Source organism: Dipodomys merriami, unplaced genomic scaffold (genome assembly GCF_024711535.1).
Source record: "Dipodomys merriami isolate MVZ:Mamm:240054 unplaced genomic scaffold, mDipMer1.0.p SCAF_9, whole genome shotgun sequence".
NCBI lineage: Eukaryota > Metazoa > Chordata > Mammalia > Rodentia > Heteromyidae > Dipodomys > Dipodomys merriami.
Window position 1 is genome coordinate 45,520,024 of NW_027206512.1, and position 27,836 is coordinate 45,547,859.

General features: G+C 36.5%; 1 protein-coding gene across 4 annotated transcripts in view; it reads left to right on the forward strand.

Annotated features, from left to right (window-relative positions):
* The window catches only part of Arap2 (ArfGAP with RhoGAP domain, ankyrin repeat and PH domain 2), a 149,605-nt gene that overhangs the window by 4,222 nt on the left and 117,547 nt on the right, over positions 1-27,836 (forward strand). For 3 of the 4 annotated variants that reach the window (XM_070012975.1, XM_070012978.1, XM_070012976.1), the window contains exons 2-6: positions 7,687-8,755; positions 20,516-20,574; positions 21,607-21,683; positions 22,424-22,509; positions 24,014-24,367. In XM_070012975.1, coding sequence (XP_069869076.1) covers positions 7,854-8,755; positions 20,516-20,574; positions 21,607-21,683; positions 22,424-22,509; positions 24,014-24,367 — 1,478 coding nt within the window. In that variant the 5' untranslated portion in view covers positions 7,687-7,853. The remainder of the gene's footprint in view (positions 1-7,686; positions 8,756-20,515; positions 20,575-21,606; positions 21,684-22,423; positions 22,510-24,013; positions 24,368-27,836) is intronic. The other variant, XM_070012977.1, reaches the window with a different exon arrangement.

Below are 27,836 nucleotides of genomic sequence, written 5' to 3' on the forward strand. Positions count from 1 at the left end.
GGCTAAAGAGGATTAGCAAGCACTTACAGGTATAGGAATTAGCACCTGAGATGAAAGATGTTCAGTTTTGGATTTTGAGCACAGTTGAATATAATAATAAAAATAACATAGCTTAGAATAATTCTTTCTCCTTGGATCCAAAGTATGAGATACATTTGTTTAGAACTGGGTTTAGATCAAATTTCATATATTCTCTATGTAGCAACTAGTAAATGTTATTTTCCAAATAGTGTTCTAATATTGTTGCACATATTCACTCATTTTCACCTTTAAAACAGCCTGGTTAATAGGCATTTTCATCCCTGCTTAAAGATGACAACAGAGTGATTGAGGAAAAGATGATTTGCACACCACAGAGCTGTGATCTTTGATAATCATTGTGGTCTGTGTCCCAGGTCTAAAGTCTTAAGGTAGTCATCAGTCCCAAAACACTAACCACATCTTTATTTTTATTAGATTAATAAAATGGTGCTTACTGCTGTGTTAAGTGTTTTGCAGGCTTATTAGAAGGATATTTTACAATGTTCATCTGAAGTAATGTAACATTACTATGCAGGCTGGAGAATACCCTTTCATTTGAGTTTACTAATACAGTATGAATATGATTAACTGCAATATTTTTATAAGAGATGAATTAATAATAGCCAGCATTTATGGTACACTTGCAATTCATGTCAGGCACTGTTACATAAACCATAGAGGTTTATCAGAAATGCACTAAGATATGAGATATATTATCCTCATTTTGCAAATGAGGGCTCTAGCCTCCAGGGAAGCAAAGTAAATCATTCAAGGTACACAGTGAAAAATGGAGAAGTCTGGATTGTAACTAAGCCCTTATGATATCTATACTATAGTGTGGGTAGAATTAATGAAGGAATAAGGAAGAATGGAAAAGGCAAAGAAACCTCATTGAAGGTACAATTGAAAGAATGGAATTGGCTCTGAAAATAGAGAAAAAATATACACATTCTATCTCCTCTCCTTTTTTTTATCGTGACAAAAACCAGTCTACCATCTTCCATCTTGACCTTTTTTTTTTTTGTTTGTTCTGGTGCTTGAACTCTGCTTGAACCACTTCCAGCTTTTCAGGTGGTTAATTGGAGGTGAGTCTCATTGACTTTCTTGTCCCAGCTGGCTTTGAACTAAGATCCTGAGATTTCAGCCTCCTGAGTAGCTAGGATTATCAGTGTGAATTACTGGTGCCTGGCCCATCTTGGCCATTTTAAAATACACAGTTCAGTAGTATTAAGCATATTTATGTTGTTGTAAAACAGATTTCCAGAATTTTTTCATTTTTCACAACTGAAACTTTACAGTCCTTGAAACAATAACTCCCCACCCTTCTACCCTGGTAACCACCATGTTTTCCTTCACTTTTGTGAACTTGACCACTTATACAAGTGGAGTCATATGACATTTGTTCTTTCTGTGACTACCTTATTTCACTTGGCATTCATTTCCTCAGGGATTCAACCTTGTGACTGGATTTCCATTTCTTTTAAGTTTTCTTAGTATTTTTATTGTGTGTAACCACTACATGTCTCTCCATTCATCTTCTTACCTACCTTGGCTTGCTTTTGAAATCCTTATGTTCAGCAATCTTTTCATTTAATACTTTTTCTTTTTAAAATGTTTTTATTTAAAGCATCACCATTGAACCACAGAACCAACCCCTTGTATGGTCTGTGAGTACTTACTTTGGCCTTAATATTTAATTCTTGACTTTGGCTTTGTACCATAGTCTTCCCTCAGCTCTGTTTCCACAATAGTAAATGAAAAATAAATGTTAATACACAAATTCCATATTATCATTACTATATGCAGCAATTTCAAAGATTAATTTCTCTATTAATTTGTTTTTTGACCCATACATCTTAAGCAACTACATGCAAATGGATGTAGACTTCTTTATTTAAATACTTACAGGGACACACCCAACCTCAGTTAATCTAAAAGATAAAAGTTTACAAGGCGTGACATATTTAAGCAGCATGTCCCTAGTGAATTTAAGTGCCCAGTCATGGAGAATAAAAAAGAGAGAAACAATGAAGTCTTTGTTTTTGTTTTTGTTTTTTTTTCCATGAGATCAGTTATATGACTACCAGAAGGGTTTGCTGTTAACAGCTTAAGTTATGGAATTCTACTCATATAGTACTGACTCTACCTTTTATCTACCATGTGACCTTGGGTTTAGTAATCCTTTTTACCATCCCCACACCCCCAAGAAAGATAAAAGGATTAAATTAGATCCTACTTGAATCTGTTTGTAAACACTTAACACATACTGCCTATTATCACATTATAAGTGTTCTAAGAAAAAGTGAAAGGGTGATTGTGTCTTGATGAATAAACAATGATTAGTGGTCAACAGGGAACTTAGAGCAGAAGAGATCAGACTGTGGGTGACCACATTTTAAGAGGGATGACCAGGTTGAGGGCTCTTGGCTTCCTGTGAGAGTTTTCAATTTTGCCACATAATAAGCCAGGTGAACAAATGGTAGTTGAGAGGCATGCCAGATGGCATACTTTTTCTGGCTTAGCACTCAGGCTATGATCTAGTTAGTAGTTCTGGTCTACAACATCACATAATCGATGTATTAGGAGATAGAGAAGCAGGATGACAAGCACCTTTTCTTTAAATGGCTTGGTTTCAGGGCCCATTCAAGATTGAATATGTAGTCTTTGTGAATATCATGGAATTGATGTCTCAGTTTTAAACATTGAGTTTGCTTGATGTGCAAATAATATAATATTCATTTCTTGTGACCATTCTGTACTGAAACACATGTGAAAATCTGTGAGATCTATAGCCAGAAGGAGTTAGTGCAACATATTATCTGCATGAAACCTTCTAATTTTCATATAATTAGCTAGGGGTCTACAGTAATCATGTAGCATATTGAAGACAGGGACATGTCACTCTTTGATCAGCAATGGTTCCTACACCATATTGGGAGACTGAAGAGTTGGAGAGAGTTGGAGGAATAAAATTGTACCTAGGGTTTTTGTCTTGGGTACCATTTTGGGGATGTCATAAATCACTTTTGCCATTATCCAGAAAATCAGCACATGTGTTTCGCATATTTATTTTTTAGGAAGTAGTTCCACTTCATTGAGAATTATTATTCTGGAACACAATAAGCTTTCATTGCTTTTAGAGTCTGTAAGACTTGTAAGACATGTAAGAATTTTGATTTACCCTATCTTTTTATTTCTTTTTTTTTTATTGTGAAAATACTGTACAGAGGGGTTACAATTACATGGGCAAAGTAATGAGTATATTTCTTATCAAGCATTGTTGCCTCCTCCTTTGTTTTCCCTTCCCATCCCTTCCTATCTCCCCCCTTCCCCCTCCTCAGCCAAAGTTGTAAAGTTCGTTTATTGACATAACCTCTTGTACATCTCATTGTTGCAATGGATCCACCTGTATCCCTATTTAAACAATTTGTTTTTTCCCTTCCCCTCCCCAAATTATACTAACATCACATACAGTGAAAGCAGGAGTTATACCATGGGGGAGGGACATGCAAAGCAACAAAGAAGTCATCTTATAAATATGTTAGAAACAATCGCAAGAAAGAAAAAACATTTGAGTCCTTATCTTGGGGTTCATTTCGCTTAACATCCATGGGACCTATGTTTCTTTGGGCCTGGCTTACTTCACTTAATATAATTTTTTGTAGCTATTTTCTAAGCTTCCTTTTCGTTTTGTGATCTTATGATTGTTAAGCCTATCTTTTCATCATGTGTGTAGTTTATAATTGAATGCAATTCAGTTACACTCATATGTTTTTTATGCAGTTAGACTGTTTTCTATATTTGGACTTGGTTTGTTATTATGACATGGAAGATGCTCTCCTCTCGTGCGGCTTATAATCCTATCTGAACATTCATGTTTTCTCTCCTAAAAAATTGGAAATAATACTCTGCTCTGGAAAAATATTAGTGGTGAAAATAAATAGTGATGGAAGTAAATACCTCCTAACCATCACTATTCTCAGAATTGTTTTAATACTTGGGCTGGATTATCATTTAATTTACACCAGTGCTAAAATTTAGGCCTTTTGTACTTTGCATTTTGTAAGACAGGAAATACAGAAATCTGTATGTGCCTGTGATCATCTAGAAAAGGGAGAAGGTGGGACTTGGATTACTCTGACTCCAGATTCATGTGCAGTTTATTTAGAAGAACTTTCATTGAAGTAAGTAGAGTGATGAGCTTAGACTAAGGTGGCCAGGTATAGAGCATGTTTAGATGTTTAACAAATTTGCAACTGTGATTACCAGGTTTGGTCACACAACCCAGTTAGTTTTAGTGTGTGTTCCAGGGATGGCTCTCTGCCCCTGTTTTCCACAATTGTGGCTGTCCAGCAGATCCACAGACTAGCACCTAGTAGCCACTGTCTCTGAGTAGGTCCATTTGGAGGTTGGATCAGGGAGGATTTCATTTTCCTATTAAAGTTGTCTCATTTGGTAGAATTTCATAGAGTTATACATGTCCATTTTGTATTTAGTGACTTGCTTTGGGCTATTCCCTTTAAGGTAAGAACTGAGTCTGTGAAGAACTTTGGGTTCTCAGACAGTTAAAAGGTCACATGGATGGAGGACAATGCTTGCACTGAACTTGTAGAGGATTGTAGAGGCCAAGGAAGGGAGCCTCTTCCATGAAATGACCAGGAATCAGTTTCTTCAGCATCGGGATGATAGTGGAGAGATGGTTGTAAGTAGAGCACTTGGTCTATCCATCCTTGATTCAGCCATACAGGAAGTTATATGTATATACTCCAAAGAAAGGGTGATTTTGTATACGAAAACATAAATTCAAGCACAAGCACAAATGGCAAAAAAATGATATATAGAATGGAGACTTTAAACAGCCTGTCGCCTTAGGGGAGTGATCAGCAATAATGTACTGACATGAGTGAAGGATGTGGGTAGAATGTTGGACACAGGTTGAGTAAAAGCCTAAAGTTTTTACTAGCAACTCCTACCTTGCAGGACATATTTATTAGGTTTGATGCCTGGTTGATAATTGCTCTTTACAGCAGTAGTTATTATTTTGCTATTATTATTATAGAGAGACCAGGTTATGACATGACATGCTAAGGGACTTAGATTTGACACTTTGAGTATTTAGTGTTTCAGTGATAGATGGGATGATGGCAAAGGGATTTTGTTCAGAGACTGTGTGATCAGCATCTGAACCATGGCAAAGGTAATGAGAATAGAGTAGTATATGAAGTAACCTACTGTAAAAAGTTACTACAGATTGTATGGCTTATTCCTTACAGTTCTAGAGACTGAGGGGTCCAAGGTCAAGTTGTTGACTGGCTGATTCACTTCTGGTGGAAGGCCTCTTCCTGGTTTTCAGAGTAGAGATAGGTGTGAAGAGTGGGCTGGGCTGGGCAGGGAAAGAGTCAGCTCTGTGTCTCTTATAGTGAAGTGATTTGATGTATCTGAAACCCATTCTCCTGACCTTTATTTTAACTTATTTACTTCCTGCAAGGGAGGGGGTGTCCCAGGCGTAGTTACACTGAAGATTAGGGTTTCAACACGTGAATTGGAAGTGAGGGAACACACAGTCCTGTCCTTAGCAAAAAGTAAAATCAGTAGTTAACTTGCTTCCTTGAATGTGGTAAATGAGATGGAAGAATTATGTGACCGGCTGGATGATGATACAAATAGGAAGGATCTGGAGAGAGAGAGAGAGAGAGAGAGAGAGAGAGAGAGAGAGAGAGAGAGAGAGAGAGAGAGAGAGAGAGAGAGAGAGAGAGAGAGAGAGAGAGAGAGAGAGAGAGAGAGAGAGAGAGAGAGAGAGAGAGAGAGAGAGAGAGAGAGAGAGAGAGTGTGTGTGTGTGTGTTCCCAGCTTTGTTCAAGAGCTCTGTGTGTGTGTCTAAGAGAGAGTTGTGTTTGTTGTTGGGCGTGTTTGTGTCCTAATAAAAAATTTTAAGTCTGACAAACATGTCCCATAACTTTCTATACTGCATCCAAAAGGAAAGTGCTTCTTATCCTTTTAAATTACTGACCAATTCATCATATTTATATTTCCTATGGTGGGTAAATTATATAATACTTATTTTAACTACTTTCAGTGGTTATTTTCATTTGTGTTATGCTAAAAAAATTCACATTTCTCTATGAAGTAACACTGAAGTGACACGCTTTGTGTTTGGTGTTTTTTTTTTTCCCAAGGCAATGTCTGCTGAGAGGTTGGCACATCGTATGTGGCAGTCTGAGCAGGGCCTTTATGTGTCTAATTTCTAGTTGTGATTTCCAGAAGCATTTCAGCAAGCTTGCTCAGAGAAGCTTACCTTGTTTTATTGAATCTTATTACTCATCTGAGGGTTTTATGCATATTCTGTATTTTTTATTGCAGCATAATACGCAGAAACTTGTATGTGTGTATTTTCATAGACTGATGCCACTAATATAACCAGCTTAGAGACAAATTGACTTGGGAGAAAAATGGACTTACTTGAATTGTGTTTCTATATATACCTTGGAGTAAAATGTGACCTTTAAACTTTTACCTTTTACTTTCACATTAGCATATTTCCTGATATCTCATACACTAAAGAATTACTTATTCAACTGCTCTTATCTTACTTGATAGTATTGATTCTCTCTATATAATTTTTCCTGCTTCTTTGAAATGTGAAAGAAATATATAGTCTGCTTTTCACAGATCTGAAAGAAAGTGGTAGTGAAAGAAGGAAGTTGTTTATAGTTAGCTACTCTTAAGCAAAATGACTTGAAATCTGGGAATCAAAAGAATATATCTGTCTCTAACTATCACACTTCATCTATGGATATTTGATTTTTAATTTGAATTTTTGTCCCAGACTTGATTTTTCACCCTTTATGTACAGGCTCAAATGTAGGGAGTTGCTCTTTAGCTCATAAAGCTTTTGTTTAATAGAAAAGATCATCTCGGGCTGGGAAGGTGGCTCAGTGGTAGAGCGCTTGCCTTGCATGCGTGAGGCCCTGGGTTCAATTCCTCAGCACCACATAAACAGAAGAAGCTGGAAGTGGCACTGTGTCTCAAGTGGTAGAATGCTAGTCTAGAGCTGAAGAGCTGAGGGACAGTGCCCAGGCCCAGAGTTCAAGCCCTACAACCAAAAAAAAAAAAAAAAAAAAAAGATCATCTCAAATGTTACCATTTTATTGCTCTGTAGTTTATATCTTAAGTAGCTGTCTTGTACTTATTGGATGTGTAGTATAAAACCCTTCTATAGCTGCTCTCAGAACTAACATTATTAATCTATTTGACATGCACATTGTTCAGTAAGGTGAAAAACTTTTGATCCTCACTCATGGTATATTTGGGAGTGAATCATTTTTTAAAAATCTTTTTGAAAAATCATAGTTTGATTCTACTGTAGCTATCACTTCTCTCTGGTACTTTTATATTAAACCTGGGAATTGGCTTTCTGGGCCATGCAAACCAGTGTGCAAAGATTCCAAAGTCCTGAGTAAAAATTAGTGCCCTAATTTCTGTTATACATTGTCTTTCAGGGAAAGTTTTAGGTAAAAACTAGGTTTCGCTGATTAAAGTATCATGGGTTAAGAGTATATAAGATTAAGGGTAGAATGCTTGCTGAAACTAAGGCTCTGGATTAAATCTCTAGCACCAATGAAATCACACCCCCACACACCCACACTAAAATTATTTTTTTTTCTAGGCTTATGTACATGAAGCACTCATGATGGAGAAAATAACATTTTGAAGAACTTTTCTGTCACCAGTGGCACAGTAATACCTCATGGTGAAGTGCATCTTGTGTGTGTATCTCTGTTGAGCATTTTTGTTGTTGTTGTTGTTACTCAGCTTAGGAATGAAGCCACCATTATGTCCTCAGTCAGCGAAGTAAATGTTGATATCAAAGATTTCCTAATGAGCATTAATTTGGAGCAGTATCTCTTACATTTCCATGAGTTTGGGTTTTATACGGTGAAGGACTGCGCATCAATAAATGATAGCGTGCTGCACAAAATTGGAATATCACCTACAGGACATCGCAGGAGGATACTGAAGCAGTTACAGATAATCTTGTCAAAAATGCAAGAAATCCCTATATATGCAAATGTTCATAAAACAAAGAATGTGGACAATTCAAAAGAGCACCACCCTGCTACCTCTCCAGATCAGAACATGTGCATAGAACCTTTGGATTCTGGGAACAGTCAACCATCTGACTTGACACAGCTGGAGACCAGTTCAAAGAATCCCACTCAAAATGACATTAGGATGGTGAGTCCTCAGAATCCTATGTCAGATGATAAGCTATCTCTTTCTCAACATGACTTGCCTATCACAGGAGATGAAATACACCAGAATTTGAGCTCTCATGATACTTTATCTGGTAGTGAAAATAATGAAATAGGCTCTTTGGTGTCAAAGAAGTCTATGGATTGTACAACCGAAGAACAACAAGCAGGAAAGGTTGATTTGGTATCAGAAAATTTGAGCGAACTTCCTAATCCAGTTCCTGAATGTCTTTCTTCCCTTGACTACTCGACATCCGAAGCAAATTCTGAAAATGGAACCAATAGTTTATCAGGAAGCTCTCCGTCAGCCCCCTTTTTTGAATTTCAAGGAGAAATGGTTATCAATGATTTGTATGTTCCGTCCTCTCCGATCCTGTCACCTATGAGAAGTCGAAGCAAATTGGTTTCCAGACCTTCTCGATCTTTTCTGCTAAGACATCGGCCTGTACCAGAGATTCCAGGGTCAAAAGGAATTTCGGGAAGGTAAGACACAGTGAACTGTAAGTACCAAGTTTGGGGGAAGTTATTTTTAAGTTTCTGTTTTTCGGGTTCATTTCTAAGTTTGACCAGTCTGTTGATCCCACCAAACTTTTCTTGGTGCTCTTTTCAGATATTTCCCCCATGCTATTCATGTTGTATTTTCTTTCCCTAGAGTATGTTTCTAACATCTCATTACCTAGGACTCTTTAGCTTTCTCCATTTTACTGAGGGGTACATCTTTTCCCCTGAATCCACATGAGTAATTTTGTGGATTTGGAAGCCAAGAACTGGTAAACGAATTTACTAAGATAAATAAACAGGGGAAGTAAGAGGTTTACTTAGGAAGAGATGTTTAAGAGGAGTTAGTGGACAGGTCCACTCAAGGAAAATGCTACCGTCCTTGCTGCTGCTGATGTAAGATTAGAGACATGCTTTTATGGGGATACTGGTGATTTTGCTGATTGTTTCTTTCCTATGCTGATTGATTGTTTCTAACTTAGAGGATGTTCAAAATAGCATGCACTCTAGGCTCTTGCTTCCTCGTTCCTCCTGGGTCTACTGGTATTTTGTTCCTGATATGTCTTCTTGAGTGGGAAGGGTGGGGCTTTTCTCAAACCTTTCTACATCTGGTATTATAGTATTTTATTAGTGCTGTTCTTGTATTTGAATTGCTGACCCTGTTTGTCCATGAGATCATTTGTTCTTTGGAAGGGAACTTGTTTTTAATGCCTGTATCTATTTTACTGGGCACAGTGCTTGGTACCAATTAATAATTCAGCACAAAAGTACTGAACTTAGTGTTCATCCTTGCATTAGATGGGAAGGATATAAAGAGGAAAGTAAGGATTTGTAGTGTAAAGATAGTATAAAGTGTAAAGACAGATAAAAGAAGTTACTAACAGATTAGTATGAAACCAGCTGCCGGAAGAGCAGAAATCTGGAACTCCAAAGAGGTCTCCTACAAATTAATAGCAGGTTATTCATATTTGTAATAACTGGTCAGCTGATTTACAGCAGGAACCTTTCCCTGTTTCTCAGAGTTATACCGAAGGTAGTTGCAGTAGGGCAGTACTTACTTGTACTCTCCTGGGAAGCAGGAAGCTATTCAAGTTAGATGGATTTTGCAATGTAGAATTCCCCCAGAGGCTGCAGGCTGGCTTTTCTGCAAAATACCCCTGGCTAGGCTTGAATCTGTAGGTGTTTCAGACATTGGCCTTTAAGCACTTTGGTAATTAAACTACAAGTTATATTTGCAAAAGAAAAAAATGTAGCAGTTTAGCATTTGGAAGAGAAAAAACAGGACAGTTTGTAATTGATAAATTCACATATCTTCAGTATATTTGAATGGAAATTCTGAGGGCGGTGGCTCTAGCGAATTCCTCTTTGACTTGCTGTCACTAATGCCAAAAGCAATGTCTGGTATTTAATAGAATTCAGTGGTAATATTGCCATTCATGAAACGCTTAGGTGCTTTGGTTATCTGGGTCTTTCACAGTGGCTCTGAAAAGTAGGTAGTATTCACTGTTTTAATCACAAGGTTACAGTTTTAGGTTAATTTCCCCAGAATCACATGGGTAGTAAACTGGGATTTCATTCCATTAGTAAATATTTACCCTTCATAAACAAAAATAATGTTGACTGTATATATGAGCTGGGTTATTTCTTAGGATTATGGATGGTCGTAGACTTATTTTATATAATCTTGTAGATTTGAAGTATTTTGCTCACTTTCCAGCACCTAGAAACAACTCAATGAAAAATCAGTTCTTGAGATATCAGACCCTGATGTAGCCTAAATTGGCATTAAAAAATGAAAGTAGACTGCATGGTGGATAGAGGCTGATGCAGGTCTACTGCTGTATTATAGCGCTATTTACTAAGATGGCATCTCCTTTATCATTAGCTTTGCAGAATTGGTTGTTCTCATATCTGACATTTGGCCCATCTGTAAACTCCAGGTGAGGACAGAAAAAGAATGTAAACTCTATTCCAGGAAACATCTTAAGCAATTCCTAGATTTTTCTACCTTTTCTTTATACTCTAAAACATGCATAATCCTCCCTCCATTCAACTTTCCCGTAAAAAGAACAATCTCAAATTCAGGGTTTTTCAACTTTCTTGAGAAGCTGGCATCACTCTTGAATATGTACTCTTGTTCTGTAATAAAACTTCTTCTTTTGTCTCATCTCTGAATTCTGTCTCTTGACAGTGACTGGTACCCAGAAACACTGGGTGAAGGTCTCAGCCCAGACTGAGACCACAAACAACACTAGATTTCACACAGTAAGACTGTAGACTTTATATCAGAACAGAATCCCTTTGGAGAACCAGAGGGGTAATTAGAGATAAATAAACATCTTTGCTTTCCAGTGTGTGCTATTTCCCATGGATTTTGTTATCTTTAGAAGCTCATGTAGTTGTAGAGGGAAACAAAACCATACCTCCATCTTCTGGGAGTCGTTATGCTGGGTCTGAGAATTAAATTGATATGAGTGATTAATAAGAGAAAAACATACAGGTTTATTATTACAAGTAAATATAAATGTTACTCAGTGCAGAAGCCAGTTCTCACTGGGATGAAAGCCCTGAGAAGCAGCAGTTCAGAGTTAGAGTCCTACATACTGAATTACAGAAAGAGTAGCAAATAGGAATAAAGTAACTATAACACTGGGAGAGTTTTTTTTTAAATGGAAAGATTGTCCAGCCAAAGTCTATACAGATTTCTTTCAGATGTTTACTATATTCACTTCTGTCTTTACGGAGAAGATTTTACTTCTTTTTCACCTGGGAATTTCCACTGTAACTTCTGAGGAACAATAGCAAGATCAGAATACACCTGCTTTTTTCCTTCTCAACATTCATATGCAATGCCTTCAACTCAGAATAGTCAATATGGCAGAGTATTCTATTTTAACTCCTTTCGTTAGAAATACAATGCATCACATGGTATGCTGTTAATTTTCTGTGTGTTTGAAAATTAGAAAGGAAATAATATGAAAATTGGTGAGAAAGAATTTTCTGCTGTTGCTCTCAGTGGCAGAACTCTACACAACCCTTCTCAGGTCAGCAGCAGGCAGAGATCACTAGGGTTGCAACCCTGTATCAAGCAAGCCTGCTTCGTGTTGCAGCTCAACAGCAGACAATGCCTGCTAGTGTTTCAACTCTATTGAGAGTGCTGCTATGGCCTTCTTGGGTTCTCCTCTCAGGAACTGGACCAAAGAATCCAGGACAGCAGAGGGTGACTGTGAGGAACTTTATTCAGAAGTATCAACCACCACTGCCTCCACCTTCAACCATCCTTTCATCTTCCCCAGGTGGCTCTTGAGTTTAGGGTTTTTGAATACCCTGAGCTGTGCTCTGAATGGTTGTCCCTATAATTAGGTATTTTGGAGGATGAATATGAATATTTTTTAGTTGGTCATGGGGCTTGAACTCAGGGCTTGGGCACTGTCCCGAAGTTCTTTTTGCTCAGAGTAGTGCTTTACCACTCTGAATCACAATACCACTTCTAGTTTTCTGGTGGTTAGTTGGGGATAGGATTCTCACAGACTTTCTTGCCTGGGCTGGCTTTGAACCATGATCCTCAGATTTCAGCCTCCTGAGTAGCTAGAATTATAGGCATAAGCCAGTAGCTCCCAGCTTGGAAGATGAAATCTTACTGTTAATTTCTAATACATTTTCTAATACATTTCCCCAGGGTCATGGGAAGGTCATCAAAAAAATAGGAGAAGATCTAGGGAGGGTAAGGGGGGGTGGGGAAATTGGGGGAATGGGGTTGGAAAGAGAGAGGGAGAGAAATGGGGGGGGGAGGAAGAAGAGAAAGGGAGTAGAGGGGAGGGGAATTTTGAAACAGTGTTTCTCTTGCTAGTCAAGATGCTGTCCCAGGGGCCCTGGATCCTAACTAATTTACTCTTTCATTAGTAGTAAATAATTTAGCACTAGCTGTATCACAGCATGGTTTTCAATTTATTACCCACAGCAGTTTCCCTTTTCTTGTATTATGGTAGTAATTGGAAACTACTTTTATGCTGTTTAGATCATGAATGGGCAAATAAAAAAATGGAACTTTTTTTCCCACATGACTGTCTACTTTTCATAGTTATCCTCCCCTGTGTTGCAAATAGCAGTTGCATAACTTTAAAATGTTGTTTTTTGTTCAACCATTTTGGAAAGCAGTATGGAGGTTCCTCAAAAGACTCCACATAGAGCTCACCTATGAACCAGCAATCCCACTTTTGGGCAGTCACCCAAATGTTCACAAACAAGACCACACTAAAGCTACCAGCATGACTATGTTTATTGCAGCATTATTTACCATAGCTAAGATATGGAACCAACCCTGATGTCCCTCAGTAGATGAATGGATAAAGAAAATGTGGTATATACACAATGGAATTCTGTGCCTCCATCAGAAAGAATGACATTGCCCCATTTGTTAGGAAATGGAAACACTTGGAAAAAATTATATATGTCTGAGTCAAGCAGAAAAGGTCAGGTAAGCTGATGTTAGAGAAATGAACCCTAAGATATGTATTCAAATGTTTTTTCTTTCATGCGATTGTTTCTAACACATTTATAAGATTTTTTTTTGTTGCTTTGTATGTCCCTCCCCAACAGTATAACCCCTGCTTTCACTGTATTTGATGTCGGTATAATTTGTGGAGGGGAAGGGAAAAAACAAATCGTTTAAATAGGGATATAGGTAGACCCATTGCAACAATGAGATGTACAAGTCCTTATGTCAAAAACGAACTTTACAACTTTGGTGTGGGGCGGGGGGGGGGGCAGGGGGGCACGGGGAGGATTGGTAGGGGAGCGGGGGGGGGAGGATGGGAAGGGGAAACAAAGGAGGAGGCTACAATGCTTGGTAAGAAATGTACTCATTATCTTGCCCATGTAATTGTAACCCCTCTGTACAGTATTTTCACAATAAAAAAATGTTGTGATTATTTTTATGTCAGGTTTTTCTAAAAATAGTTATGCAAGGAGGTTTTTGCTTCACATACCCCCTTATGAATACAATGGATCTTGCTCCATCCATCTTTCTCCCCCTTCCCTGTCTATTCTAGTCCCACTGATCTCATCTCTCATCGTTCCTAGTTCTGTTTACATTTTCATGGATGGCTAGTTAGTTGCCCACCATTCTTCCCATTCACCCATGCTCCTGGTTTTTTTTTTTTTGCCCCTACTAAAGACATGTTTCTACTTCCTGATTTTTCATTTTGTTGAAGTGTTAATTGTTCAAAGGAGGACATCAGGAGTCTTGCTCTCTTGGATGCCATCTTAGTTACTTTGATTGTATATTTCTGCATATGGCCTGGTATATGCTTACATAGGTGGTTCTCTTTATGTCTAACATTCCCATATGAGAGAAAAACAGGTGCTTTGTTCTTCTTAGCTTGTTTACTTCCCTCAACATGATTCTTTTCAGGTCTTTTTAAATAAAGCTGCAGATGATAGACTCTTGAGCAATCTTTTTTGGTCACATAATAAAGTTTACAAAGGATGTTTTTATATTCCCTTTTCCTCTTTCCTTTCTTTTCTAACTTCTGACAGAATGGACATTCTAGTCATGGGTTGTCTTTTTCTTGCTTGGACTGGTTTCTGAAACCCTGCCTGGGCCCCCTTCCTCACATTCCTCCTCTGGTCCTAGGGGTTGGAACTTAGAGCCTTATACAGCTAGGCAATTCTAGTACCACTTGAACCACACACTTGTGCCTGTTCATTTTTTCTTTGGAGGGCTAGGCCAGGTAGGGCTATGGAAGACAAGGAACCTCACCTCATGGTAGCTTTTTAACTTTTTTTATTTTTTAAATACGTTTTTTTTATTGTGAAAATACTGTACAGAGGGTTACAGTTAATGAGCAAGGTATTGAGTACATTTCATATCAAGCATTGTTTCCTCCTCTTTTTTTTTTTTTTTTGTCGGTCGTGGGACTTGAACTCTGTACTTGGGTGCTGTCCCTGTGATCAGCTCAAGGCAAGCACGCTACCGCTTGAGCCACAGTGCCAATTCCGGTTTTCTGGTGGTTAATTGGATATAAGGGTCTCAGGGACTTTCCTGCCCAGGCTGCCTTTGAGCGATGATCTTCAGATCTCAGCCTCCTGAGGAGCTAGGATTACAGGCATAGAACCACCAGTGCCCTGCTCCTCCTTTGTTTTTCCCCTACCATCCCTTTCCTCCCATCTCCACAATTACACTCCTCCTTCCCCCGCCTAAATTGTAAAGTTTGTTTTTCAACATAGTGTCTTCTACATCTCATTGTGCAATGGGTCAACCTGTATCCCTATTTAAACATTTTCTTTTTTTCCCTTCCCCTCCCCAAATTATACCAACACCAAATACAGTGAAAACAGGGATTGTATCTTGGGGAGGAACATACAAAGAAACAAACAAAATCACATGGTACATTTAGAAACAAAAAAAATCACATGGTACATTATAAATACAGTAGGAACAATAGCAAGAAAGAAAAAAACACTTGTGTCCCTGTTTTGGGGTTCATTTTGCCTAACATCATCTTATCTGATCTTTTCTGCTTGACTCAGACATATACTAGTCATTGCAAATAAGGGAAACATGGGACCTATGTTTCTTTGGGCCTGGCTGACTTCACTTAATATAATTTTTCCAAGTCTTTCCATTTCCTAACAAATGGGGCAATGTCATTCTTTCTGATGGAGGCATAGAATTCCATTGTGTATATATACCACATTTTCTTGATCCATTCATCTACTGAGGGGCATCTGGGTTGGTTCCATATCTTGGTTATGGTAAATAATGCTGCAGTAAACATATTTGTGCTGGTAGCTTTAGTATGGTCTTGTTTGTGATCATTTGGGTAAATGCCCAAAAGTGGGATTGCTGGGTCATAGGGGAGCTCTATGTAGAGTCTTTTTTTGGTGTTCTTTTTTTTATTGTGAAAATACTGTACAGAGGGGTTACAATTACATGGGCAAGGTAATGAGTACATTTCTTATCAAGCATTGTAGCCTCCTCCTTTGTTTCACCTTCCCATCCTCCCCCTGCCGCCTCACCCAATCCTCCCCGCTCCCCCCTCCCCCACCACCCCTACTCCCCCCTCCCACCAAAGTTGTAAAGTTCATTTTCAACATAACGACTTGTATATCTCATTGTTGCAATGGGTCCACCTGTATCCCTATTTAAACGATTTGTTTTTCCCCTTCCCCTCCACAAATTATACCGACATCAAATACAGTGGAAGCAGGGGTTATACTGTGGAGGAGGGACATACAAAGCAACAAAGAAATAATCTTACAAATGTGTTAGAAACAAAAGCAAGAAAGAAAAAAAAAACATTTGAGTACATATCTTAGGGTTCATTTCCCTAACATCACCTTATCTGACCTTTTCTGCTTGACGCAGAAAATATTGCAAATAAGGGAAACCATGGGACCTATGTTTCTTTGGGCCTGGCTTACTTCACTTAATATAATTTTTTCCAAGTCTTTCCATTTCCTAACAAATGGGGCAATGTCATTCTTTCTTGATCCATTCATCTACTGAGGGGCATCTTGGTTGGTTCTATATCTTAAGCTATAGTAAATAGTGCTGCAATGAACATAGTCATGCTGGTAGCTTTAATGTGGTCTTGTTTGTGAACATTTGGGTGACTGCCCAAAAGTGGGATTGCTGGGTCATAGGGGAGCTCTATGTGGAGTCTTTTGAGGAACCTCCATACTACTTTCCAAAGTGGTTGAACAAGTTTACACTTCCACAAACAATGCAGTAAGGTTCCCTTCTGCCCATATTCCCCTCCAGCATCTGTTGTTATTAGAGTTCTTGATTATAGCCATTCTAAGGAGGGTGAGGTGGTATCTCAATGTTGTTTTGATTTGCGTTTCTTTTATGGCTAGGGAGGTTGAGCATTTCTTCATGGGTCTATTGACCATCCTTCTTTCCTCTGCAGAGAAGTTTCTCTGTAAGTCTTTAACTCTTATCTGTTGAAGTCAGATCAGACCCAGAGGTAAGGCATTCACACTTAATTTGGAGTTCTTTGTTGTCCCAAACAGAAACTGAGTTCAGCTGGCATCTTGTTATTTTCATATGAACTCTGGGACTGTCCTGTGATCTTTTTTAGGAGAATCATGAAGGAACAAGTACTCCCAAGTCACTGAAAGATGTGCCTTTCTTTCTGTTCTTTATAGTTTAGCATATTTTAATTTTTTATCTTTTATGCAACTATTTTAACCCTGGGCACAGGTTTCAAAACCTTTTTATTTTTATTATTTATTCATTTGTTTATTTTTAGACAAAGTGCCTCTGAATGTTTGGAGAGAGGGGAAAGTAAGGATCCCAAAGTTCTGGGAAGGAGTGGTACACACAGCTGTGCTATAATGGGAGCACATCTATTACAAAACAGAAATCTGAACCTGCAGTTTCCAGCTCTCCCTGAGCTTTTATTAAAAATAAAAATCTTGGTCTAGGTGTAGTGGTATATACATCTACATAATACTAGCACTCATGGAACAAAGGGCTGGAGATTGTGAGTTCTGGGACATCCAGGCTGTGTAGAGTTTGGGACTGGTCTGAGCTATGGAGTGAGACTAACATGAAAAAAAATGGGTGTATATAGATAATAGATATGAGAAACACTGTTGTACACACTTTAATGTAAAATGTATAAATAGAAAGTATAAATTGTAGCAGTTAGCATTTGTTTGCCCTGCTGAATTAAAAGAAAAAGCTACAAACACATCATAGGCTTTTCATTTTCAGGAAAAGCTTCACATTTTATTTTATAGTGGAAACATGCTAACAGTCCTAAAATTTACGCCTCCATCTCCCCTTTTAAAATGCTTTCTTGATGAGTTTTATGTAAAAACAGGAGAATTATTTCAGTATTTGCAAATTTTTGCTTGAAAATCCAAATAAAGTTTTTGGTGGTCTTTTTTTTTTTTTTCCTAAGGTTAAACTCAGGGCTTTGGTGCTATTCCTGACCTTTTTTTTTTCCCCCTCAAAGCTATTCCTCTACCATTTGAGGCACAGTTCCATTTCTGTCTTTTTTGGTAATTAATAGGAGATAAGAACCTCACTCGTGCTAGGGCTTGCTTATAAATGTAACCCTCAGATTTCAGCCTCCTGAACAGATAGGATTTAGCGTTACAGATGTAGGCTACTAGTGCCTAGATTAAATCAATAGATTAATAATTAATAGATTCATTGTTAGAGAATAAGAGCATGTATCATTTGCTTGGGGTACTTCCAAGTTATAGCCATTCATTTGTACTTTATTTTTCATGAAGTGAAGATTATACCTTGTTCGAAAAAAGTATATATTACAACTCTTGCTAGTACACTAAAAAAAAGATCATGATAATGTTTTATCATTGTATAGTTTAAGCTTTCTACAATGTTCATTCCTATCCTAAGCACAGTTTGCAGAAACTTACAGAATGAGGTAATCCCTGCATTGTGAGTTTCACATCATTGGTCTGTGCTGTAAATCACTTTCAGCTTTGTGAATTCAGATTTGTGTGTTAGGTAGGGATTCTGGTAACCACAGGTCAGTTTTAAACTGCTGCCTGAGGACTGTAGAACTTTTTCCTTGGAATTCAACTAAAAAAAACCCACTTGTAGTGTGTTAGTAATTGTGATATCTATGTTATTGGAAACATTCTGTGAAATGATATATATATGGTGTGCACGTCATTCTTTTCTTTTTTTTTTGATCAGCCATGGGGCTTGAACTCCGGGCCTGGGCGCTGTCCCTCAGCTCTTCAGCTCAAGGCTAGCGCTCTACCACTTGAACTAAGTGCCACTTCTGGTTTTATGGTGGCTTATTGGAGATAAGAGTCTTATGGTCCTTCCTGTCCGGGGTGGCTTTGAACTGCGAGTCTCAGATCTCAGCCTCCTAAGTAGCTAGGATTACAGGCATGAGCCACAGGTACTGGGCCTTCATTATTTTTTCTTATGATTGCTTTGCTTAAGTCATAGATGTTTGACATTTACCTTTATGTCATTGCTTTTCTTGGCAGTTTAAGTGATAAAAATATAAGTAAGTTCAGTGCCAGTGGCTTAAGCCTATAATCCTAGCTACACAAGAGGCTGAGATCTGCAGTTTGAAGTTAGCCCAGGCTGACTATGGCTATTTTCAACTAGCCACCAGAAAACTGGAAGTGGCACGCGCGCGTGTGCACGCACGCACACACACACACACACACACACACACACACACGTATATTATATATATTTGTGATTTTCTTTCTTTTAAAAACTTTTAAATGAACCCTTTTAATTCTGATATCAAAACAAGTTGTTTTTGACCATTCTGAGTACCGTAACCCATAACAAAAACCATAACTTGGTGACTTATATGGAAGAAATTTATTTTCTCAAAATTTGGAGGTTGGATGATCACAAGACTGTCCTGACTTTCAGGGTCCTTCTTGATGTCTGCTCATACTTTCTTTTCTCAGAGCCTGGGCTCAAGAACAGGGAGTTATCTGTCTCTGGTTATTCTTCCCAAGGCTTCCAGTCGTATTGGAATAGGGCTCTCTCCTTATGATTTCATTCAACCTTAATTACTCCTGCAATCTCTATCTCCCAAATATATTTACATTGCATTGGGCATTTAACATAAGAACTTTGATATGACATAGTTCTATTGATAATACCAGCCAGATTTGCTTTCACAGGAATTTGCAAATTCTCTATTGAAGGAATGGGTCTTAGGTATTTTCATAGATCTTTTAGAAATGCATTACATCTCCGAACAAAGGCTGTTTTCTAAGAGGTCAGTAGATTTCAGTAGATTAATCAGTAGGTTTCCTCTATTTTCAGAAAGAGTAAAAAAGCTTAATTTAGGGACTTAGAGATAATGAAACTAATATTGGAGAAATATATTATCAAATCATTTAATAGACTCAAAATCGTAGATGTTTTCTTATTTACTTTTTTTTTTTTACATTTTCTTACTATTTGGGTATTTAAATTTTACTTTTGTTTGGATATATATTTTTACATTTTATTAAGAGTAAGTTTCAATTAAAAACTTCCCTATTTTGAAAATCTACAAGTCAGGCTCTGTACATGTATTTAATTTCCTCCATTCATTTTCATACTGGACAATTTCTGTGCCTTTCATTAATTATATACATATTCTAGTATATTTCTGGTGGAATACTTGAGGAACCCTGGTCTGAAATCTTGGGTAAGGGGAGAAGGAAGACAAGGCGTGTGATGAAAAAGGAAGTAAAATTATGACTTCCTTTGGGGGAGTAGAAGCATCCTCTTAGTTTATACAGTTTAGTGACTGTGGTATGAATCATCACTAAGGAAAAAAATGAAAAACCACAACAAAAATATTTAGACAAAGTTATTTTTAATTTGTCAAATATCAGACATATAGAAAGTAGTTAAAAATAGTGATATTACCGTATACTATCTTGATTGAAAGTAGTTTTGTCATGTAGACCTCAACTTCAGTGGGTTGAGAAATAATACATTTTAGTGGCTTATTCTTTCTTGCTTCTTCCCTCCATGGCAAGAGTTTTAACCAGTATTCTGAAATTGGTGTTTGACTTACTGGTATGTGCTTTTAACTGAAAGTGTAATAGCATTGTTGTAAATAGATTTTTTTAATTTTCCATTTAAAATGTTGTATAGAAAAATGTATTTGTGTAATTTAGCCATTTTCTTCATATCAAATCAGACTTACTTTGAATGTTGCTGTCTCCACATGTTTCTTTACTACTCAGGGTAGTAAATAATAACTCATAACTTTTTACCTTTGATTTAAGCTATTTCCGTGAGAGAAGAAATGTTACTACCTCACCTGGAAAACCTGTGACACTGAAAAGTAAGTCTCTATAAATTAGTTCCTACTCATTTGATAGTCTTAAAAAATGTGTTAAAATTGTGGTTGAGAAGGGCAGCCCACTTGTAAAATAGGAAATAATGTGAGAAACTGTGCCAGTGTTCAGAGTACTTCAAAAGTGTTACAGGTAAGTGAACAAAAGACTGTAATATACTCAGACACCCCAAAATTTGTACATGCTTATCGAAAAAGAATTTTTAAGCAAGCTTCACTTATCATTAGTCAAAATTGAAGACATTTAACTAAAATGAATGGTTTCAGGCGGTCTGAGCTGCAGGACAGAGATATATGGAAAGTGCTTTTTTCCATGGTAACAGGAAAGAGCTGACATTATAGCTGTGGTAAATGGGTGCTTAGCAGAGCTTTCCTTTCTGTTGGAAAATTCTGCTTATATAAGGTGAGGAACAGTGTTCGTGACAATAACAGGGCAAATGATCGACTATCCTTGCCTTTGATTTGCCCGAACAGAAATACAAGTAGTGTGAATTCTTTCTTGGAGATTAAGTATAGTTCTCCTAAAATAATGTCATTACAGGTGTGTTCATAGTGGTGATAAACAACTAAATAGATTGTGAGATTTTAATAACTATGTGGTAGTGATCTGCTTATAATTGTTTTCTTGGACCATAGAGTTAAGATCATATCATAGAGAATATCCTCTTATTTAGGAATTAGAATTTTGAATGACACAGGGCAGTTTGTATTTCCTGTGGGCAGTGTACTTGGTTATGTTAATCTAGATCATAAGTCAGCACTGTGATAATTGAAAAGTGAGTATGTGGGTGTGAAAGAATTAGTGTATACAGGGAGTGGTGCATTAAAAGCATTGTAATGGGGATAGTTGACCTGGGGGAAGTAAGAATTGTGAACATAATTTTGGACTCTCACAGAATAATGCTTAAGTTCTGATATTGCTGAAAAATATTTAAATACATGCTTTTATTTCTTTTCCCCTCCCAACTATTCCATGTTATTCATCTTTTTCCATTCTCATTCTGTAATTTCCCCCAAAAGATTCAAATGAGGAGAATTCATCTTCCATCTTTCCTTATGGAGAGACCTTTCTCTTCCAAAATCTAGAAAATGCCAAGGTTAGTCCCATATGTTTTGTTTCATTTTTTCCATGATCAGTTCTTCACCCTACTGATTGATTATATGTATCTTTTTACTTTCCTATATACTGTTTGAAGAATGCATGATTTTGAAGAATGAGATTTCTAGAGAGTAAAGTTTCCGTTCAATATAATTATGGAAAAACTGTATCTTAAAAACAGAAAAAAACTATATCATAAAACACATTTTCATGTTACTTTTAGGAATAGGCTTTAAAAATTTGCTACTTGGTAAACTTACTGTTGGTAAGGGAAAAAAACACAAAAACTCCTCAGATTTTGCTCTGCTTCGTAATCAAATACAGACTTCTTAAATATGCTAGTTTTTGATTATTTATGTATTTTACTTAGTTTATTGTTCAGGATTTCCTTTGTAGTACTTTTCCTACTTTCCAGCTTTATTTCTTGGTCTTGACAATAGAGAAGTTGAGAGAAAACGTGTATCGGGGAGGAGTAAAAGTATGAGTTTGTTCTTACAGAACATTTTGTCCTAAGTTTCAATGCTGAGGTATAATTCAAATATAATCAGAAGTTGCATCAGAAGGTTGCTGTTTAATGTAATCTCCCTAATTACATATTTTACTAATAATGTTAATCTAAGCAATGAGACATTTAATAGAACTAAAGTCAGATATTGTATATCTTTCTAAAACATTGCCACAGTGAGACTATCTTTGAACCCAAAAGCAAAACATTAACTGTACATTGTTTTTAAATAGAAGAGATCTATAAGGAATGAATTTTGGACCAAAGAAGAAAAAGATGAAGCAGCCACTTCAAGGAACTCTTTTTTAATCAGATCAAGGTATCATTTCATGACTGACAATGAGTCATTTGTTAGAATAAATGTTTTAAAATCTAAGCTGTGGTTTATAGTTTTATATTTTAGTCCTAAGAAAATAGTTACCTGGATAAACTCAAAAATTTCCTTTAGGCTTTTAATAACAATTATATGGGAGATTATTTTGTCTTATTCTAAGTCCACCCATTGCCCCTCTCAAAGATGGCAGGTTACATTAATTTAAAGGCAAAAGAGCAGTGAGAAAAATACTGCTTAATTGTAGTACTTTACAAATATAGTATGTACTTTCTGTTAGAGTTTCGTTGTTGGGAAGAGACTTGATTACTCTGTTATTGTGTCGGACAAAATGAAGCAGAATTTGTAGGCATTAATTTAGATTTTGTATTTTTTCCCCTCAGTTTTCTATCGGAACTTCTTGGAATACTGGATTATCTCGCATTCATTTTATTTTCTATTTACCTTTCATTTTCTAAGGGTAACACTGTTGTGTTACTCATTACAATCATGCAGTGAGCCTTTGGTGTGAATCCATTATAATCCAAAAAGTGAAAAGGCTTAGGCTAAATCATTCTTTAAATAAGTCATAGTTTTTAAAGCTTTCTGGCATCTGGAAAGATGTAATTTGACTCTTTGGCATACCATTTCATCCATTAGCAAAGACTTCCTTGTTAAGGGTTTTGTTTTGCATAAGTTACTGCGTGAATTTATCCTGACATTTCTTAAATCTATAGGAATGTGCTTAGCTAATGAGTTTCAATGATTATGCCTTCTACACTGTTTACCTTCTGAATATACAAGGACAATACTTTTTGGCTAGATATGTGGAGTGTGAAACATAATACTGAAACAGTACTGACGTTCTGAGCAATCAGATATAATCTCCATTTTATTACATTATGGTAGAACTTGTATTGACTGAAAAGGGGGCAGGGAGCTGGAAAGAATATGTACAGATAACCTAATGTTTTATAATGTTGCCCAGATATTAGAGATTGAGTTGAGTCACTGATTTATGCTTATAATATTTAAATTGAGATGTAAAAACTGTGATCAGTCTCCATCCTTACTACCTGCACCAAACTTGCAAAACCAAAAGGAACCAGGTTAAATTAGTTAAATTATACTTACAATTTAATTGTATTCAAATATAGCACTTTGAACCACAGCACTACTTCTGGTTTTCAGGTGGTTACTTGGAGATAAGAGTGTTATAAACTTTCCAGCCCAGCTGGCTCTGAACCTTGATCCTTAGATCTCAGCCTCACCAGTGGCATGAGCCACTGGTGCCCAGCAAGAGTATTTCTTCTCATTTTTCTTGAGAAGTTTTGAAAATTATCGGAGAAGGTAATTGAACTCTTAAGACTATTCTGGCCTTTGGTTTCTATGATTGGTTATTTATAAGTAACATAAACTCCCCAAACAAACAAATAATAACAAAGAAATTGTGAATGCGTAAGTCTCATCTAGCACGTTGAAACTTGAATCCCATTTCTTTCTTTCTGTTTAGCATCTATGATAACAGGAAGGAGAAAATTGGTGAAGACAAAGTAGAAGATATTTGGATACCTCGAGAGGATAAAAACAATTTTCTAGGTGACTCTACTTCTGAATCAGAATACTCAACAGTAGAAGAATGCTTCCAGAGTTTAAAAAGAAAAAATTCAAAGGCGTCTAAGTCAAAGATCCAAAAAACATTAAATTCAGACTCTGTAAACAGGCACAGTTATCCTTTAAGCTCAACAAGTGGAAATGCCGAGCCATCAGCCGTTTCCTCAAATGCCATCTCTCCCTACGCCTGTTTTTATGGATCTTCTCCAACAAAGGTTAAAGCTGGATGGCTAGACAAGCTTTCTCCTCAAGGGTATGTATTTATTCGTCTTTCATTTCGTAAGTAGATTTTGAAAAGTTCACATTTGTCCATTTTTATACCTGTGAGTTTCCTATGCCAACCTTCACATCTCCCTGCAGTGAGTTTCTTAGGATGTTCAGCGCACTTTTGCAGATGTTAGCCTTTAGACATTAGAGGGATGTGTGCAGTGCTGTGCTCATTGAGGTTCTAAATAACTGAAAGCTAGTACTTTGTATCTAGGTTCCTAATGTTAGTTACTAATCTCACACTGTTGTACACTATTCTGTGTTCTAATTTATAACAAAGGAAAACAGTAGAGAGTTGAATTGATGTTATTCAGTCCACACTGTGGATTTTGTTCATATCAAAACAGTGTTCTGTTTGGGAATATGAGACTATTGTAGTTAGATTTTTAAATTAAATTTTTATATTAAATTTTATTAATTTAAAATATTTTAAAGTAGTTTTATTTCAGATATTTAAGTAACGTATATCCTGTATGCATTATACTGAGAAGTCTTGGGAGAGGGATTATATTTAATTAGAATTGTTTCCTGGAATCCTGTTTTTTGTTGTTGTTGTTGTTTGTTTTGTTTTTTGTTTTTTTGGTGCTGGTCCTGGGGCTTGAATTCAGTTCCTGAGTGCTACCTCTGAGCTTCTTTTTCCTCAAGGATAGTGCTCAATCACTTCTACCATGCCTACACTTCTAGCTTTTTGGTGGGTAAGATAAGAATCTCATGGACTTTCCTGCCTGGGCTAGCTTTGAATCATGATGCTTAGATCTTTAGATCTCCGTATCTGGAGTAGGTAGAATTGTAGGTGTTAAGCATAGACACTCTCCCTGGCATTGTCACTTAAAAAAGTATTTTTTTGAAGTATTTACTCAAAATGGTTCTCATGAATTATTCAATTATTTGCCCATGTTTAAGTTGCAGATTTGTTGAGTACTTAGAGTTTATTGGCTTTCTGTAGTACTTCCCTGAAAATATACTCCCTTTGTATAAAGACTTGTTTGAACTAAAATCATTTTAGAATTAAGGAGAAGCAGAAATCTAATGGATGCAGAATTATATTTCTTACATATTATAATTCATATATATGTAAAGAACATGAATTATGTTTTCTAAAAAAATGTTTAAAACCACAAGTTTTATGATTAGCAATTACATGGTTAATACTAGATAGATAGATTTTATTTTTCTTACAAATTACGGTTTTGAACATACTGAAGTACTGTACTGTTAGTATCACTTATTTAGTGTTGTTCCTTTTGGCTGCATTTTGATGACAAAGTAGTGTACTCTGTGTATTTCCTACTTTTATAAGTTGTCAGCATTATTGACAAATGTGTATTTAAATATTAAAAGCATGAATCAGCACTTGCATATTCACATTGGTGAAGTGACACAGTGAGCTTGAATGTTCTCAGAGCTTCATTTCTGTACAGTTGAAGTGTTTAGGGAGCCCCTAGAACCACAAAAAGAGCCAGCAGACCCTTGGTACAGTCTTCAGCACCTGGGATCTGGATGGAGAAAACATGACCATTTTTGGCCACCTCTGGGACGATTAGAACATTTTCCTCTCTTTTTTCGTCAAAGCATTGATTTTTGTATCCTTTTTAGTTGGAACTTGCCTAAGGTTAGATGCTGTAATTTTTGTTATATTTTATATTTTTCCATTTTGAAGGAAATAATTGAATTTTTGGTGGCTTTTCTCTTGAGTGCCAATATATGATTGGAGGTAGAAAAGTAAATAAAACGTTCTTTTTTAAAGTTTTTTTTCTTCACTAGGAACTTTTAAAACTCTCTGATTATATTATTATAGCTAGAGAGAAATGCACATAATTTTCTGAGAAGCATGTGTTTATTAGATTTTAGGTAGAATGTAAGATTTGTTCTTAGACTGTAGGGGCTATTTTGAGGGCCTTTAGGATGCTCATTAATTAGAAAAATTGAGGGTGTCTCATTCTTTATGAAAAGTTTGCTGAGCTTTATAAATTCATGGCCCCATGACTCTGTTACAGGATTCACTGATTGACGTGGCATTTGGTATTCCATTACAGCAGATATGAGTAAATATTTTGTATAAAGGGGGCAAATAGTAGAAGTTTTAAGCTTCACAGCCAAATGCTTTCTGTTACAGCTATTCAACTCAGTAGCTGTAGCATAAAAGCAGCTACCAAAGATATGTGAACCAACAAAAGAGAATGGATTTCTGTAAAACTTTATTTAAAAGTACAGGCAGTGGACAAATTTGGCTCATAACCCATCAGCATAGACCAGATTAGATAGTTTGACTAAAACTCTTATTATATAATAACAAGTATATCTTATTATATAACAAGTATATCCATCTCCCTTAGAATGCAGATACAAAAGTTTAACCTGGTGAATAACAAAATAGGAAACCATTTTCTACGATCCTATTAAATGTAAAAGTAACTAAAAAGGGAAGAGTGTGCAAGAGCAATTGCAGTGTCTTCAACCTAAAATTCTGTCAAGATTTCATTCATTTGCTGTGTGTCTCAAATGTGCTATTTTTCAGTACTTCTGTTCCTCACATAAAAGTGTGAGGTCAAGATCAAAATGTCCCCAATGAGAATCCTTGGAAAAGGAGGTAATTTTGAGCCCGACACTTAATTGGGGTTCAGTAAACTCAGTTTTCTTTTTCTTCAGAAGAAGACTTTTATTGGAGGTGACCGTTGATAATATTGAGTCTTTGTCAGTTCTTACCTTGACAGAATACCTTATATTTGGTATTTTTTAGAATTGTTACTAAAGTACATAGTGCTTTAATACATAATGTATTAAAAAAATGGCAACTTCCTTTCCTTTTCATCTTCTTTACAAGAGGCAGTTAGCTTCAAGTTTGTCATTTAATTGTGTATTTAATTGAATTTACTTTTAATTTAGTGCTGCTGGAGCTCTTCTGCTGAGCCACACATTTAGCCTATGTATTTTATTCTGATTTTTAAAACTTTTCAGTTAATTATAGATGTACAAGTATGAAGATTGTATTTGTTTTTGCCACCAACATCTCCTTTCCTTCTAGCATAAACCCCATTTTTAAAAATATGGTTATTTGAAATACTTGGATTGTATTTGTTAAGTTCTATACTCTGATGACTATAAATGCTATTGTTACATAGCGGTCTTTCCTAATCTATCTTTGTATGCTTTCTAGTGTTTAGTATACATGTTTGAATCATGTAGCATAGAAAATTAGATTTGCTTTCATTTACAAGTTCTATTTTTTCCCTGGAGTTAAAAAAATCACTGAATTTTTTGTTGTTGTTACAGTGGTAGTTGTTGGCTTAACTTTTTTTGATGTGCTTGTTTGTTTGTCCAGAGATTCTTCCTGGAAGTATAAATCTCTGAAGTAACCAAAGGAGTAGACTTGCCAGTTTCATCATCCATAGCCTCCTAAGAGAACTCATTTATTAGGCTGGTTGTTCCCAGTCCTGTTGCACAACAGTCACCCT